The sequence below is a fragment of the Xiphophorus hellerii genome, unplaced genomic scaffold (assembly GCF_003331165.1).
Source record: "Xiphophorus hellerii strain 12219 unplaced genomic scaffold, Xiphophorus_hellerii-4.1 PGA_scaffold_66__1_contigs__length_299863, whole genome shotgun sequence".
In the NCBI taxonomy this organism is placed as follows: domain Eukaryota; kingdom Metazoa; phylum Chordata; class Actinopteri; order Cyprinodontiformes; family Poeciliidae; genus Xiphophorus; species Xiphophorus hellerii.
Window position 1 is genome coordinate 120051 of NW_022587641.1, and position 14593 is coordinate 134643.

General features: G+C 44.8%; 2 protein-coding genes across 2 annotated transcripts in view; one reads left to right on the forward strand and one right to left on the reverse strand.

Moving 5' to 3' along the window:
• LOC116716554 (protein phosphatase 1E-like) overlaps positions 1-1565 on the forward strand; it is an 11766-nt gene extending 10201 nt beyond the window's left edge. Inside the window, exon 9 of the mRNA XM_032557377.1 lies at positions 1-1565. Coding sequence (XP_032413268.1) covers positions 1-22 — 22 coding nt within the window. The 3' untranslated portion in view covers positions 23-1565.
• Positions 1566-4023: 2458 nt separating this feature from the next.
• On the reverse strand, positions 4024-13520 carry LOC116716557 (protein SMG8-like). The gene is given in 7 exon segments (XM_032557381.1): positions 4024-4750; positions 4986-5539; positions 8158-8479; positions 8911-9056; positions 9252-9696; positions 9698-10153; positions 12853-13520. Coding segments are annotated over 7 exon segments (2754 nt in total). The 5' UTR covers positions 13474-13520; the 3' UTR covers positions 4024-4540.
• Positions 13521-14593: the final 1073 nt, after the last annotated feature.

A 14593-nucleotide genomic window follows, 5' to 3' on the forward strand; every position in this document is an offset into this window, starting at 1 on the left:
ACCCTATGATGCCACCATCTGAAGGGAGGCCGCGCCCTCTGCTGACCCCAAGTGGCGTTTCTGAGTGACGCCGTCTCTCAAGAGCAAACTCTGATTGGCCAGATCCCACTGCAGAAATGTGTCCAAAATTATCATCATTATTAAAGTTGAGCAACAAAATAAGAAGCTGAGGGTTCAACTTTTTCAGAATAAGTTAAAATTTTTGAGTGATGTATTTAAAATTGTTTTGTTTTGAACTATTTTTCTTAGTGTTACATTATTTCAGGAACTAAAACGGTTTTTGTTTTAAAGTATCAACATTCATCCCTACCTACTTATAAACGCCTGAAAAATGGCTCCTGTTTGCTACTAAAACAGAAGCTCTTATTTTGAAATGTAAGCAGACTTTCTCTGTTAAGAGAAGGCACTATGTAGACGCAACTAACGGCGCTAATGCTAACACAAAATGTCCGCCGTTATCCCATCAAAGTGCTTAAACTGTAACTAATCCCAAAGTCTTTTCTGGGTTACAACAGCAAGCCTGCGTAACTAAGAAAATAAAGGACAGTTTGATGCCAAAGACGTCAGCTAGCAACATTTAAAAAGAAAATCTAGTGACAGATGTTAATTTGGTCCAATCAGGTGTGGCTCTTGAGAAACGCGTTGCTTTGGAAACGCTGCTTCACCTGCAGAGACTCCCGTCTGTCTGAAGGTTCAGCCAAACCAAACCGTTTCCGTGGTTCTTCACTTCTCCCCTTTGCCTTCAACCACATATTTCTTTGATAGTAAGTAGTTGTGGCTCCTGCAGTCATTCTGTGATAATCAGTGGATGTTAGAGGACCGCTACTCTGTCCGAAACGTTTCTCACTGTAAGCTGAACACTAACCTGCTGCCGCTTTAGACCCAAACATCCTCTCTGTGACCTCTGACCAGCCGGTATGAAGCCAGAGCTCCAAATGCTGGACAGTCGGATGTTTTCACAGGTTGAATGTAACGTAAATGTTTTAAAAAAGCCACTGTAGTTCTACCTGCATGTGGAGCAGAGCGGTTACTGCAGACAACACAAATAAAGTCGGAGCTGTCTCACTTCAGGAAAAAGAAACAGAAATTTCAAGTAAATTGTGAAATCAGTCTCCTGGACTCCAACACCTGATATTAGTTTAGTTAGAGTTTAGTTCTGTTTTGGGCTGTGAACGCCTCAAGTGATTAGAAATATTAACTTCCATTCATTTATTTCTGTGCCTCTGTAGAGAGAAGTTATTTCCTGAACTTCTCTCTCACAGCAGCTCATGTTAACTCATTTTGTTCGGCATTCAGTAATGTAATAATTTAGTGTATCTCACCATACTCGTACGTTTTTAAAGACTTGGATATTGTAACCATGGCGACGGCTTTTTCATTGTAGACACTTTCACAAAAACACAACAAATCCAGGAAGTATTCGCATCTCTACGTGTTGCAGGGAGAAACTTTCCTCGGTCCAAGAAATCTTCCTCATTTTAGCAAGATGAAAAAACCCAAACCCTCATTAAAACCAAAATCTGTTCTCTTAAATAAAGAAAGTTGTTGCAGTAAAACAGTGAAAATCTCTTCAGATTTTTACATGTCGCCTCTGGAGGAAACATGGTTAGTGTCTTTTTAACAAGTCGTAATCGGTCAGAGGAGTGAATTTGATGTTTTTTACGATCATGCAAACGTCAACATCGGACGAAATGAGTCTGGATTCGCTTCTAGCCAGAAACACGCAACAGTAACATTTTCTCTTTTGCAAGATTTTAAAACTTTCCTCAAAATTCGCTTGACGATCGAATGACAACATCCAATCTGCACTTTGACCTGAAGCGTAACGAACCCACTCCCAAAGCCAAGCCCGCCCCTGGCCAGCAAAGTGGGCGGAGCCAAGAGACACGTGAGGGAGGAGAGCACATAACACCAGTTTTAAAGTCCCTCCACTGGCTCCCTGTAGCTCAAAGAATAGACTTTAAAATACTGTTGTTAGTTTATAAATCACTGAACGTTAGCACCACAATACATTAAAGATCTGCTGTTGTTGTATCAACCTTCCAGACCTCTCAGGTTCTGGTTCTGGTTCTGCTCTGCATCCCCAGAACCAGAACCAAACGAGGAGAAGCAGCTTTCAGCATCTATGCACCACAAATTTGGAACCAACATCCAGAAAACTGTAAAACAGCTGAAACACTGACTTCTTTTAAATCTCAACTAAAAACCCACCTGTTTAGGATTGTATTTGAAATGTAATCAATTACAAATTTATTGATGGAACTTGACTTAATGATTGATTCTATATTGCATTGTGTTTCTGTGTTTGTAATGATGTAAAGCACTTTGAAATGCCTTGCTGCTGAAATGTGCTATACAAATAAAATTTGATTTGAAATTAGAAGAATGTAAAGAAGAAGCACAAGAAAAATGTTATGACTGTGGAGGGAAACAGAGTTACGTATGGAGGATGTGAAATAAGGAATAGGGCAAAAGAAATCATACGGATTAAAACGAGTAAAACCATAAGCTATGCAGAAGCAGATAAAAATGTGAAGGAACAGAAAACAAGACAATTGAACAAACAGTGAGTCAAATTTCACAGCAAAGCAAAGTACAGTCAGAAGAAAACATCACAATATCAGCAGAAAAACTTTTGAAGTAAATTTTTTTTCTAGAATTGTTTTGGCAGAAATTTACTCCGTCTTTCCTTTTCTATCTACAGTGGCCCTAATCCACTGCCGTAGAAATCCGACTTCTGAGGATGTTCCAGTTGGATTTTCCAAGTAAAACTGGAACTCTGCGTTTAAAACCAAAATGATCTAGAACAATACTGCTTACCTGGAAAACAGGAAAAGGATCCATGCCTTGCAGCAAGACGGTCCTGGGTTTAAATCCAGGACCGTCTTGCTGCAGTTTTCTCTCCATGTGGATGCGCGGGTTTTCTCCAGGTACTTCCTCCCTCAACCCAAAGCTTCCCGGCTGGGTCGGCCAGAGGTCAGCGGATGGTCCAGGCCGCTGTCGCCTCTCGCCCACCGGCCGCTGGCTTTCAATTCAGTTTCTGCTGAGAAACACGAGGAGCAGCTGGATCTTCAGAAACGTTGGTATGTGAGTTTACCCAGCCACGGTGAATCAATTAGAACAGGATTTCTGATGAGGCTCATTGGTCAGGTTAAAGGTAGTTTTTGAAAATAACAATCTTTATGCAGAAATTAAAGCATTGTATTCATAGTAAATTGTATTAAAGCACAATTTATGGTACTTTCACATACTTTTTTGGAACAACTTAAGTTACACTTATTATACTTTAAGTATTTTGCTTTTTATGTAATATAAACATGCTTGATTAGTATATTTTGAGTGTACTATTTTTGTGATTGAATTACATTTAAAATATACTTAGAATGTATTTTCAGTATATTGGCATTACATATTTTATATATTAGTAGTGTGATTACAGTTTGCTACAATTACACTGTGGTTTATTATAATTGCTAATGAAGTAACTTTTTAGTTACTTAATGTCTTTTATTATTCTGCGTTGCCACTTTGTACATTAATGCTTCATACACATTGCAGTACTGCAAATATATATGACTCCCATTTTAATAAAATTTAAATACTATTAAATACACTAAGCACAAAATTAGTTGTTCCCAAAATGTCCCACTTAAGTTAACTAAAGTGGAACTTGGACTATGCTCATGATTAGTCTGACTCAAAGTATGCTCAAATTTAACAGTATATTTATTTTTCACCAGGAATGTAATTCTCCCCATCAGTCTTCAAGCTGCTACCAGCAACAAGTTGATTGTTTTTGAAGATATTCTGTAGATATTTTTCACTATTGCTGTTTTTGGTTGTTTCTCTGTTTGTGCTCATCTGGAAGGAAATCAATCTGCTTGGTTTCCGCAGCAACTGCTTGTCATTGAAACTTTGGACCGAGTTAAAACAAAGTGGGGCCATCTAGTGGACAGAATGTGCAATTAAGGAATGAGAACTTCGAAATGAGGGATTTCATAAACCATTAAAAAAATCAGACTCTGATAATTAAATGTTATTTATTTACAAAAATGAGAACATAAATCAAAAACCAAACTAAACATTTTTAAACTGATGAATCTGCATGATACACATGTTGCATTTCAGTTCTGAAACTTATGAAGCCAACAGGAATCCCTGATTGAACAAAAAACATGCACAGCACCCCCTACTGGAAATTACATTTCCCATTTTCAAATTCTCCAGAAAACTTAATTGTTAAAGTTAGAAAAGATATTAAATGTACATAATCTGGTTTCCTTCAACAACTTACAAACAGTCGAAAACCTCAACAATCAAAACTCTGATTTCGGAGCTCATCAGCTTTGCTTTAGAAATCACTGCAGCATAAAGAGACGGACTAAAGGCCTTTTGGTCATGATAGCTCGCATTAGCATGTAACTGATGATGCTTCCATTCTTCAGAAATGAACCTATAAACTCCTGTGTGCATCTTAAAATCCCAGACTGGATTCTGGCGCCTGGTTGGCCGTGCCGACAGCGCCGTGGGTCACTGAGGGTCACTGCGGTGGGTTGGCCGTGCTGGCCCGCAGGACGCCTCGCAGCACCTTGTAGTTACTCAGCGGCTGGTTCTCTTTGGGGGGGAAGCAGGGCCCGCGCTCGGTGGCGTAGGAATACGGAAAGCGCAGAACCCAGAAGCCGTCGTTCGGCAGCGTCACCTCCGTCTGCTCGGGGTGGAAGATCGGGCAAGGAGGAGCGCCGGGCTGCACCTGCAAACAGAAAAACACTGAGAGCAAGCAGCAGCAGAACTAAAACCATCACAATTCAATTCAGACTGAACCACCAGAACCATCAGATCATGAGACAGAGGTTTGTTTTAGGAAAGGGTTGGAGTCAGAGAGCTGACATTTATATCATTTGTATAATCAGCAGCTAAAGACACAACTCTTTCAATAACGGCTTCATCATGAATGTCCGTGGCCCTCCTGGCTTGCCGTAGTTTACCTGGGGGTTCAGGGTAATCTCCAGCGGCGCGTCGGGCACCACGACGAAAAGCCGAGCCAGCTGAGCGAAGTGCGGCTTCAGGCCGCGGCCCTGGGCGGGCGACGGGACGTAGAGCGGCATGTCGGCGTTCAGCACCCTGCTGGCTGGATCTTTGGCGCCGCCCGGCCCCAGCGCCTTTACGATTTTGTCGGGCCCGCTGCTGATGAAGCGCCGGCCCCGACCGTCTTCATACTCGAACCCCACGAAGGCCCTCGCCGCGTCGTCCCTCCGACGGCTCCGGCCCGTCCCGGCGCCGCCGCGCTTCCCCACCGGGTTCTTGTTGGGCGCCGGCCAGGACGTCGTCCCTCCGTCTAGAGGCTCCGTGGGGCCGGCGTCCTCCTCCGAGCGAGAGCGGATCACCAAGTCCCAAGGCAGCAGGAAGGAGGAGCCCGGCAGGAAGCCCGGCTGCTCCAGACCAGTGTGGCAGTTGTAGGACTTTGCTGGTCCCAGTTTGAGCAGAGACCAACTGGAGAACTTTGGGAGGAGACCTTTGGGACAGGCGGAGTGCGTCATTCCTGGAGACAGACAAAAACAGCAATGTGAACACCATATTCCACTTTTTCTGCTTTGTTCATTGGATTTGGCCAAATATATAACTTCAAAACATTTTGTTTAATAAGATATATTCATATAAATTTATGCAAAACCACTCATTTTATATACAGCACCTTGTGAAAATATTCAGGCCCCTTGAACTTTTCAACCTTTTGCCGCTTTTCAGGCTTCAAACATAAAGATCTAAATTCTGGCCCGTTTTTCCTTGCAGAACATTTGGAGCTCAGTGAGGATGGATGGATGGAGAGCTTGTGAACAGCAGCTTTCAGCTCTTTCCACAGATTCTCCATTGGATTCAGGTCTGGACTTTGACTAGGCCATTCTAACACCTGGATACGTTTATTGTAGGTTTTGCTTTCTGTTTGAGATCTTTGTCTTGTTGGAAGGTAAATCTCCGTCCCAGTCTCAGGTCTTTAAAGACTCCAACAGGTTTTCTTCCAGAACGGTTCTGTATTCGGTTCCATCCAGCTTCCCTGACCTGCTGAAGAACAGCAGGCCCAAACCATGATGCTGCCACCACCATGTTTGACGCTGGGGATGGTGTGTTCAGGGTGATGAGTTGTTGCTTTTATGGAAACATATCTGACCAGAGCAACTTCTTCCGTGTTGCTGTGTCTCCCAGGTGGCTGGTGTCAAACTTTAAACCAGACTTTTATGGTTCTCTTTGAGAAATGTCTTTCTTCTTGCCACTCTTCCATAAAGGCCAGATTTGTGCAGTTTACCACCGACTGTTGTCCTATGGACAGACTCTCCCACCTCAGCTGTAGATCTCTGTAGATCCAGAGTGATCCAGAGTGATCATGGGCCTCTTGGCTGCATCTCTGATCTTCTCCTTGTTCCAGATGAAAGTTTAGAGGACGGCCGGGTCTTGGTGGATTTGATCTGATACTCTTTCCGTTTCAATATGATCGCCTGCTCACTGCTGCTTGAGGTGTTTAAAGCTTGGGAAATCTTTTTCTTTCCAAATCCAGCTTTAAACTTCTCCAACAGTATCAGAGCTGCTGGTGTTCCTTGGTCTTCATGATGAGAGACCATCACAGAGCAGCTGCATTTATACTTTATTATAAAGAGGTGATTCTATTTACCATCATCAGTCACTTAGGACAACATTGGATCATTCACAGATCCAAACTGAACTTCTGCAGTGAGTTTGCTGCACTGACAGTAAAGGGGTAAATAAAATGGCACGTCCCACTTCACAGGTTTTTATTTGTTAAAAAAGTTTAAAATATCCGATAAATTTCGTTCCGCCTCTCGATTGTTGTTGATTCTTCACAAAATAATAAAAGTTTTAGATCTTTATGTTTGAAGCCTGAAAAGCAGCAAAAGGTTGAAAAGTTCAAGGGGGCCGAATACTTTCACAAGGCGCTGTACTGTACATAAACCACTTTCCTTCCTTCCATCTATCAGATGTTGGACTTCATTCATTCTGTCTCTGAGCTCCACCAGGTCCAGGAACCGGTTTCAGGACCGACCAGAACCCCTGAGTGTAAATTACCTTGAGAAATATGAGATTTTTTTTATAAAAACAGGCTTTAATGCCGAAAAACGATCAAATGTTACAAGCCATACATGTCATCCAAATGGATCAGAACCAGAGTTACATTCACGTCCAGCACCGGCCCACTGAGCTCAGCTGATGGACGGAACCAGGTGAGGCAAAGACTGGAGAGTTTAGCTTTTTATTCCTCTCTGCAGTCTGTTCCTCCCTACAGGCCAGTTAATCAGGTTCAGTCTAATCAGTTTCTGTCTGTTTATGTGTGACTGCCAGCAGTCACACATAAACATGGTTATGTAAGATGCAGCGTCTGTGTGTAAGCAGATAAAAGAGGCTAAAAGAGATGGAAGAAAAGACAGAATCTACAACACAGATATTTCCATGGAAGAGTCACTGCTTTCATGTTGCTAGCTGCTAGCAGTTAGCCAGCTAGCAGCTAGCTGGCTATAAAAACCATTTTAATGAAACTCAGAGGCTCTGAACTTTTTGCTGTGACTCAAGTTTTGTTTTATTTGGGAAGACGTCGGTGTTTCAGAGTTCTTTTCCCCCAATCACTGGCTGGCATTGATGATTGGGTTTATGATCATATTGGACTGCTGCGAATGCAGGAGTCAGATTATTACATTTATGTTGGAACATCATAAACTCAAGCTATGAACGATCAACTGGTTACAGGTAAATTCAGTTAAACCCACCTGCTGCCCCGACGGGTTCTGTGTCAATGATGTAAAACACTTTGAACTGACCGGTTGCTGAAATGTGCTACACAGATCAACTTGACTGACGTGCAGCTGCAGCAGCAGCAACTGCAGCAGCAGCAGCAACTGCAGCAGCAGCAGAAACAGCTGCAGCAGCAGAAACAGCAGCTGCAGCAGAAACAGCAGCTGCAGCAGAAACAGCAGCAGCAGCAGCAGTTCTCTGACTTTATGGGATGAACAGAAACTCGCAGAGGGACACAAAGCGAAGGTCGACAGGCGGTGGTCATTTAAATGACGTCATCATTTGATTTTGTGATATTCATTTTTTCACCGCAGTAAAAAAAACTCGCTGGTGTTCCCCTAAGCAACTCGGCCGCCCTACCTGGCAGGTACTCCACGGTGGACGGCTGGCGGTCCACGAGGCTCGGCCTCTTGGGCTGGACCGGGCCGTCGGCCGGATCTGCGTCCGCGTACGCCCCCAGGCTGTCGGTGGACTGGCCCAGGCTGAGCGCCAGGCTGAGGCTGGCGTCACCGGGCGTGTGGCTGTGAGCCGCGCTCGTCTCCTTCGGCCGCTCCCCGTCGGCCGACGTCTCTGACGGCGGCCGCTGGGCCCGGTCTGAGGCCGGCGCCGGGTCCGGAGTGCTGGGCTGGAAGACCGGGAAGTCGATCCGCTCCAGCTTCCCACAACATTTCTCCTCCAGGATCTGAGCGCGACAGAAGAGACAAACTAAACCTGCTTTCCTCCAGGTGGAAACAAAACGAGCCAACGGGAAAATACCGAATCAGCTGAACGGTGAGACGGGCTGATACCGGTCCAATAGTTTCAAGTTTCAGAATAATAAGAAAAATACCTTATTGTTAAAATATCACAGAGAGTTAATTGATGAAAGAAAGGAAGGAAAGATGTATTTGTAAATTGGAAAACCTTTTCTGTTAGGGAAATGTTTCCATAAACATGAATTGTTCAAAAAGATGATTATTTTATTTCTATGATTTCATTTCAAAGTCAGGTTCAATCTCACAGAAAACAAAGAAATATTCTCTAAACAGGAAACGGACTCCACTTCCTGTCCGGTCTGTCTGCAGCGTAGATATCTAGAAATAGATTGAACTGGTCTGCAGCGTAGATCCTGACCTGGTAGAAGTCGTGGTTGGCAGCCTGGGTGTCAAACGGATCGTCTCGAGGCGCCTGCTTCCTGCCGCAGTTACAGGCACTGGTGGAGCGCCCCCTGCTGTTGTGGTTCATGATGGGCGGGTTGTGGTCCAGGTCCGGCTTCTCACCTGCAGAAATTACATTCATTTGGGAGGCAAACTGCTGACAGAATTATGATTGTCAACTATTAGATTAAAATTAATTCCAATTGATGAACTAATAATGTTCACTTAAACTGTCTTCATCAACAGTGGCGACAGGAGCCGCTAGCTAGCATAGCGTCCCGCGCCGGGAGCCGCTAGCTGTCCGGCGGAGCGTCTGACCTGGCTGAGGCAGCAGGTGGAACTTGTGCACGCAGTGTTGGTCCGTCAGGCTGCGCTCCTCACACAGCTGGTGGCCGTTGCTCCAGAACTTGTAGCAGTCTTCGTGAAGCTGCACCGCATAGCGTTGGAAGGCCACGCCTCGCGCGTGCTGGCTGTACACCCGCAGCGCCTGCGCCAGCTGGTTCTTGTGGACCGTGGTGGTGTAGTTGTGAGGGAGGTTGGACTGGTAGGCGCTGTGGGCCAGAGGCAGAGCTTTCTGACACCGGTTTTCTGAGAACTTGGTGTCGGCGTCCAGAAAACCATCCAAGACCTTCACCTGGCTTTGCACCTTGGTGGCCAGCTCGGCCAGCTCCTCGTCAGTGTTGGTGATCAGGACCTGGTAGAGTCGGGAAGCCAACTGGACCCACTTGGTGAAGGTCGGCAGCTCAAAGTGGGAAGGTTGGGGGGTTGCGGCCGACGCTGTCGTCGAAGCCCTTCTTGGTCAGAACCAGCTCGACGTGCTGCCAGAGAAATTCCTTCAGGCTGCAGTCCACCAGCTGGCCTCCCATCGGGCCGCCGGACTCTCTGCTGCCGCTGGGCTGCCGAGCTGACCTACGCATCTGCTGGTACCTCCTCGGCCCGGTGAGGACCGGGGCGGGGTCTTGATCCGACAAGACGCAGTTGGACCGCAGCTGGCCGAGCAAAGCACCCACCGGGTCCTGATCTGCTGCCGGGATCACGTAGACGAAGGCCTGGTTGGCGGGCACCGTGAACAGACAGTTGCTGCTTTGGTTAGTGAGGACTCGGCTTTTACGGAAGATCCGGTAGATCTGGTCCTCCAGAGCGTGCTGCAGACGCCTCCTCGGGGAATGCTTCTTGGGCTTTTCGGGGTTTCCTCCAGAGTCCGAGCCGTTCCCAGGGACCTTTGGAAGAGCAAAGAGAAGAGAAGGAGTTACTCTGTGAGCGGCAGACTGGCCATCGGGAGCTCTGGGGCTTTTCCTGCTGGCCTAGCCACTGAGAGGCGGGGCTAAAGGTTGGGGTCATCTTGCACTTAAAGCTGCAGAATTTAACTTTTGTAGAAATATATTTTTTACACATTTTGTTGAAACTGTCGCTATATTAGTTTGCTATGAGGTAATCTATGAAAAAAAAATCAAGCTCCTCTGTCTTCCCCCTGAGCTAACTAGAAACAACCAATCAGCAGGGAGCCGTCAATCACAATCTTGTGTGGCGCTGCTCATCCCAGTTTTCCCTTCCCTATTGCGCTCCGCTATGTTGCAGCTAGCATAGCCACCAATGACGGCGAATGGCGGATAAACGGTTTTCATGTAATGGTAAGTTCTGTTTCCACCATTAGCGCATTTAGCCGCAGATACACCATGTTCCAAATTATTATGCAAATTGGATTTAAGTGTCATAAAGATAAAGTTTTTTGTTGTGCTATTAAATTTATAGATGCTATTGTGTGTCAGGGCTCTTTGAATCACTATAATTATTTCAGAGATCTGGTTGATTAGTTTGTCTGGTCAATTAAAGGAAATCTACTGAAGAAGGATGTTCCACATTATTAAACAGGCCACAGGTTCCAAGCAACATGGAAAGAGAAAGAATCTCTATTGATGGAAACCATCAGATAGTGTAGTGCCGTATGACAAGATATGAAAACTTCAGACATTTAACGAAAACTGAAGCGTTATCGTACTGTGAAGAGATTTGTGGCTGATTCAGAACAAAGATGGTTTTACAGATAAAGGCAAAATGAGGAAAGTTTCTGTTAGACACATTCATGGGATTCAGAGAGCAGCTGTTAAAATGTCCTTACAAAGCAGCAAACAGTTATTAGAAGCTGCTGGAGCCTCAAGGTGGAGGATCCTCCAGAGGCTTGTGGTGCATGAACCTACTATTGGGCCCCCTAACCAGAGCTCACAAGCAGAACCGGGCCCAGCGGTCCCAGTGGGCCCAGCCGGACATGAAGATTAATTTTCAAACAGATTTGTTCACTGATGACTGCTGTGCAACCCTGGATGGTCCAGATGGACGCAGTAGTGGATCGGTGGTGGACGGCCACCACGTCCCAACACGGCTGTGACGTCAGCAAGGAGGTGGTGGAGTCATGCTGTGGGCCGAATCATGGGGAGAGAGAGAGAGAGAGAGCTGGTCGGCCCCTTCAGAGTCCATGAAGGTGTGAAAATGACCTCAGCAAAGTATCTGGACTTTCTGACTGATAATTTTCTGTCATGGTTCCAAAAGAAGAGCCGAACCTTCAGTAGCAAAATCATCTTCATCATAACAATCCACCATCTGATGCTCCCAGGAAAACCACTGTGTCATTGGCTGCTATGGGCATAAAGGGCAGAAACTCATGGTGTGGTCACCATCCTCCTCTGACCTCTGACCTCTACCCTACTGAGAACCTTTGGAGTTTCCTCAAGCAGAAGATCTGAATGCAGTTCATATCAACCAGCAGCTCTGGGAAGGTTTTCTGACATCCTGCAGAGAAATTCAGCAGAAACTTTCCACAAACTCACAAGTTCAATGGATGAAGAATTGTGCTGTGATATCAGAGAAGGTCCAACGTTAACATGGAACTGGGTCTGTTAAGATGGTTCTGATTGAAATAGCTTTTGATTTTAGTACATGTGAACACTTAATGCTGCACATTCACAGAATGACCGTTTGCAGTTCTTTATAATCCATAAAATGTTTAGAAAATCTGCTGTGCATAATAATTTGGAACATTTTGCATTTTGAGTTTTTTATTTTTGAAAAAAATCCTGTTGTCATGGGGATCTTTGTTCAGTAAAATTAGATTTATACTGTAATAGTTCATGACTTGAAGATTATACTGACCATCATTTGCATTGACCATTTAGGAAAACCTGAGAAAATATCACTTGCATAATAATTTGGAAGATGGTGTACATGAAGTTGACTGACAGCGCTAAGCCCCGCCTCCTGGGGCTGGTTGGTTGTTTTTGGTTCATTTCTTCATAGCAGCTAAGGGAGGAGGTCGATCTGCTCACAGATTTTCTGTCTCATAAACTGTCATAAAACGACGACAGTTTGAACAAATGTGGAAAAAACTTTTTTTTAAATAAAAGCTACAAATTGCAACTTTAACAAAAACAATCCATGCTGTTCATGCAGCACAGGGAGGCTGCAGGTGGAGCAGGTCGTTCCATTGAAAAGCCTGCAGGGATTCGCCTGCTCTGTTGTCGATCAGAACTCCTGCATATGGACGAGAACAATGAGCTGAAGTTTCCCCAACAGGGAGGCTGTTATAAATATTCATATTAACTTGTTTCTGATCCATGAATGTCCAGAAAATATATTTTCTGACACTGGATGGATGGATGAATAATGAACCAGCTGCTGGAAGGATGACTGGATTGAGCGCCAAAGAGAGAGAATACTAAATAATGGGTGGAATAAAAATAGAATTTGTTGATTCTCTGGCCTGAAAATCCTTCAACTCTGGGCTTTTCCTGCGTAAGAAAATCTTTTTCTACCTTTAGAGAAACTCAAGACCAAACCCTTTTAGGAAATGAAACCCGTCGGAAGGAAAATGGCTGAAGCTTCAACATGAAACCAGAACTGAAGCAGCAGAAGCTGCAGCTCAGACCTTCAGAGTCGCATTCATCTGGAAGACGAACAGCAGCCGCGGAGGACACGGCCTGCAGTTCAGCTTCCACTCTTTGGACACCGCGCAGTCTTTGATGGCAGCCCGGATCAGGGGCAGGACCTTCTGCCGCAGGGCGTCCAGGGCCCGGAACAGCCGGTCGTAGGTCACATCGAAGGTCTGGCTGGGGTGGACCAGCAGCAGGACGTGGCACACGGAGAACATGTAGAGCAGGTGCAGGCAGTGCTGGCGGTCCAGGCCCTTCCACAAGTCGTGGGCGTCGACGTGGCTGATCCCGGCGCTCAGGGACCGGCAGGCCCGCAGCAGCTGCCGGCTGTCGCAGACGGAGGACAGCAGCAGGTACAGGACCCGGTTCTCCTGGTCGTAGAGAGCCTGGACGTGGCTGTCCGATGAGTCGCCCTCCTCCGACCCGAACAGAGAGAAGATGTGTTTGTCCGCCAGCGTGTTGAGGAGCGCCTCCTTCAGAGCCCCGGTCTGGGTGCTGCTCTTTCCGAACACACCGACCACACACAGCCCGTCCTCCCGGCGAGAAGCGTCCTCCTGCGGCTCCGCCCGAAGCAGAACCCCGAGGTCCACCGGAGGAGCCATGTTCGCCTCCTTCATGACGGAGAACCGGGGAATGAAAACAGAAACGGAACGGTTTCCCTGCACACTTCCGGTTCCATTCACTATAACGTTCGGGTAGGTACCACACTTTGATTTATTTAAATTAACGACTCCGTTTTGTAAAAATGTCACTCAAGATGTAATTAAACCTATAAATAAAGCAAATTTTAACTACATGTGGAAGGATAAAACACACTAAGACCTATTTCTTTTAATCAAAGAACAGGATTCAACTAATTGTTACACCTCTTCAACACTGAAATAAACGGGATTTTTCTGATATAAACAGTTCAAGACAGTCTAAGTTTATCCTCATAAAAACTTAAAGATAAATAAATGAAATAAAATAAATGAATTATGATGTAAAATGCTTACAGAATAAATAGTTAAGCGTTGGCTAATGCATCCCAACTCCTGATGTCCATTGGAATGCACATTCAAGCCTGCAATTTAATGATAGAAAATATTTTCAAATTAACTTCAAATACTATCACTGGAAATACTTAAACTATACCGACAGTGAGTTTATTACGGTACCATGAACTTGCATTTCTATTCTTGACTGAAAACAGACACTTACTCAACCCCTTCTCTGGTTTCACAGCAGCACTTTTCTTGTCTGAAGTCTGAATCTCTCATGTCAAGTTAAGATTTGGAGCTTCAATGTCAGTGGTCAATAAAAAACTAGTTAGTAACAAGAACCATTCCAATTTAAGAAATAAGGTTTTTTGGACAGAGGAGCTGTTTGGCACAAAGCAGTTACATCGTTACACAAAAAGGGGTAACTAAGTCTCCATAACAACCATAAAGTCCTTTTCATGGCAACTTCATGTTTTGGAGGAAATTTTATAACAGCTTGTCTTTTAATACTGAGAACCTCATTAAATCTCAAAACCTGTTTATTTATTTACTTTTCATTCTTTGGCATTTAAACACGCAGAGCCTTTTGGTCAACAGGTTTTGTTTTTTTTAGATGTACTAATGAATAAATTTCCTTTGACATTTACTTTCCCAAAGAAGTCCATCTACCTCCCTCATCATTTAAAGAAATAGAACAAGCTAAATGTGCATCACTGTTAGTGCTGCAGCCTTACAAAAGGAAAATATTATTTATGTT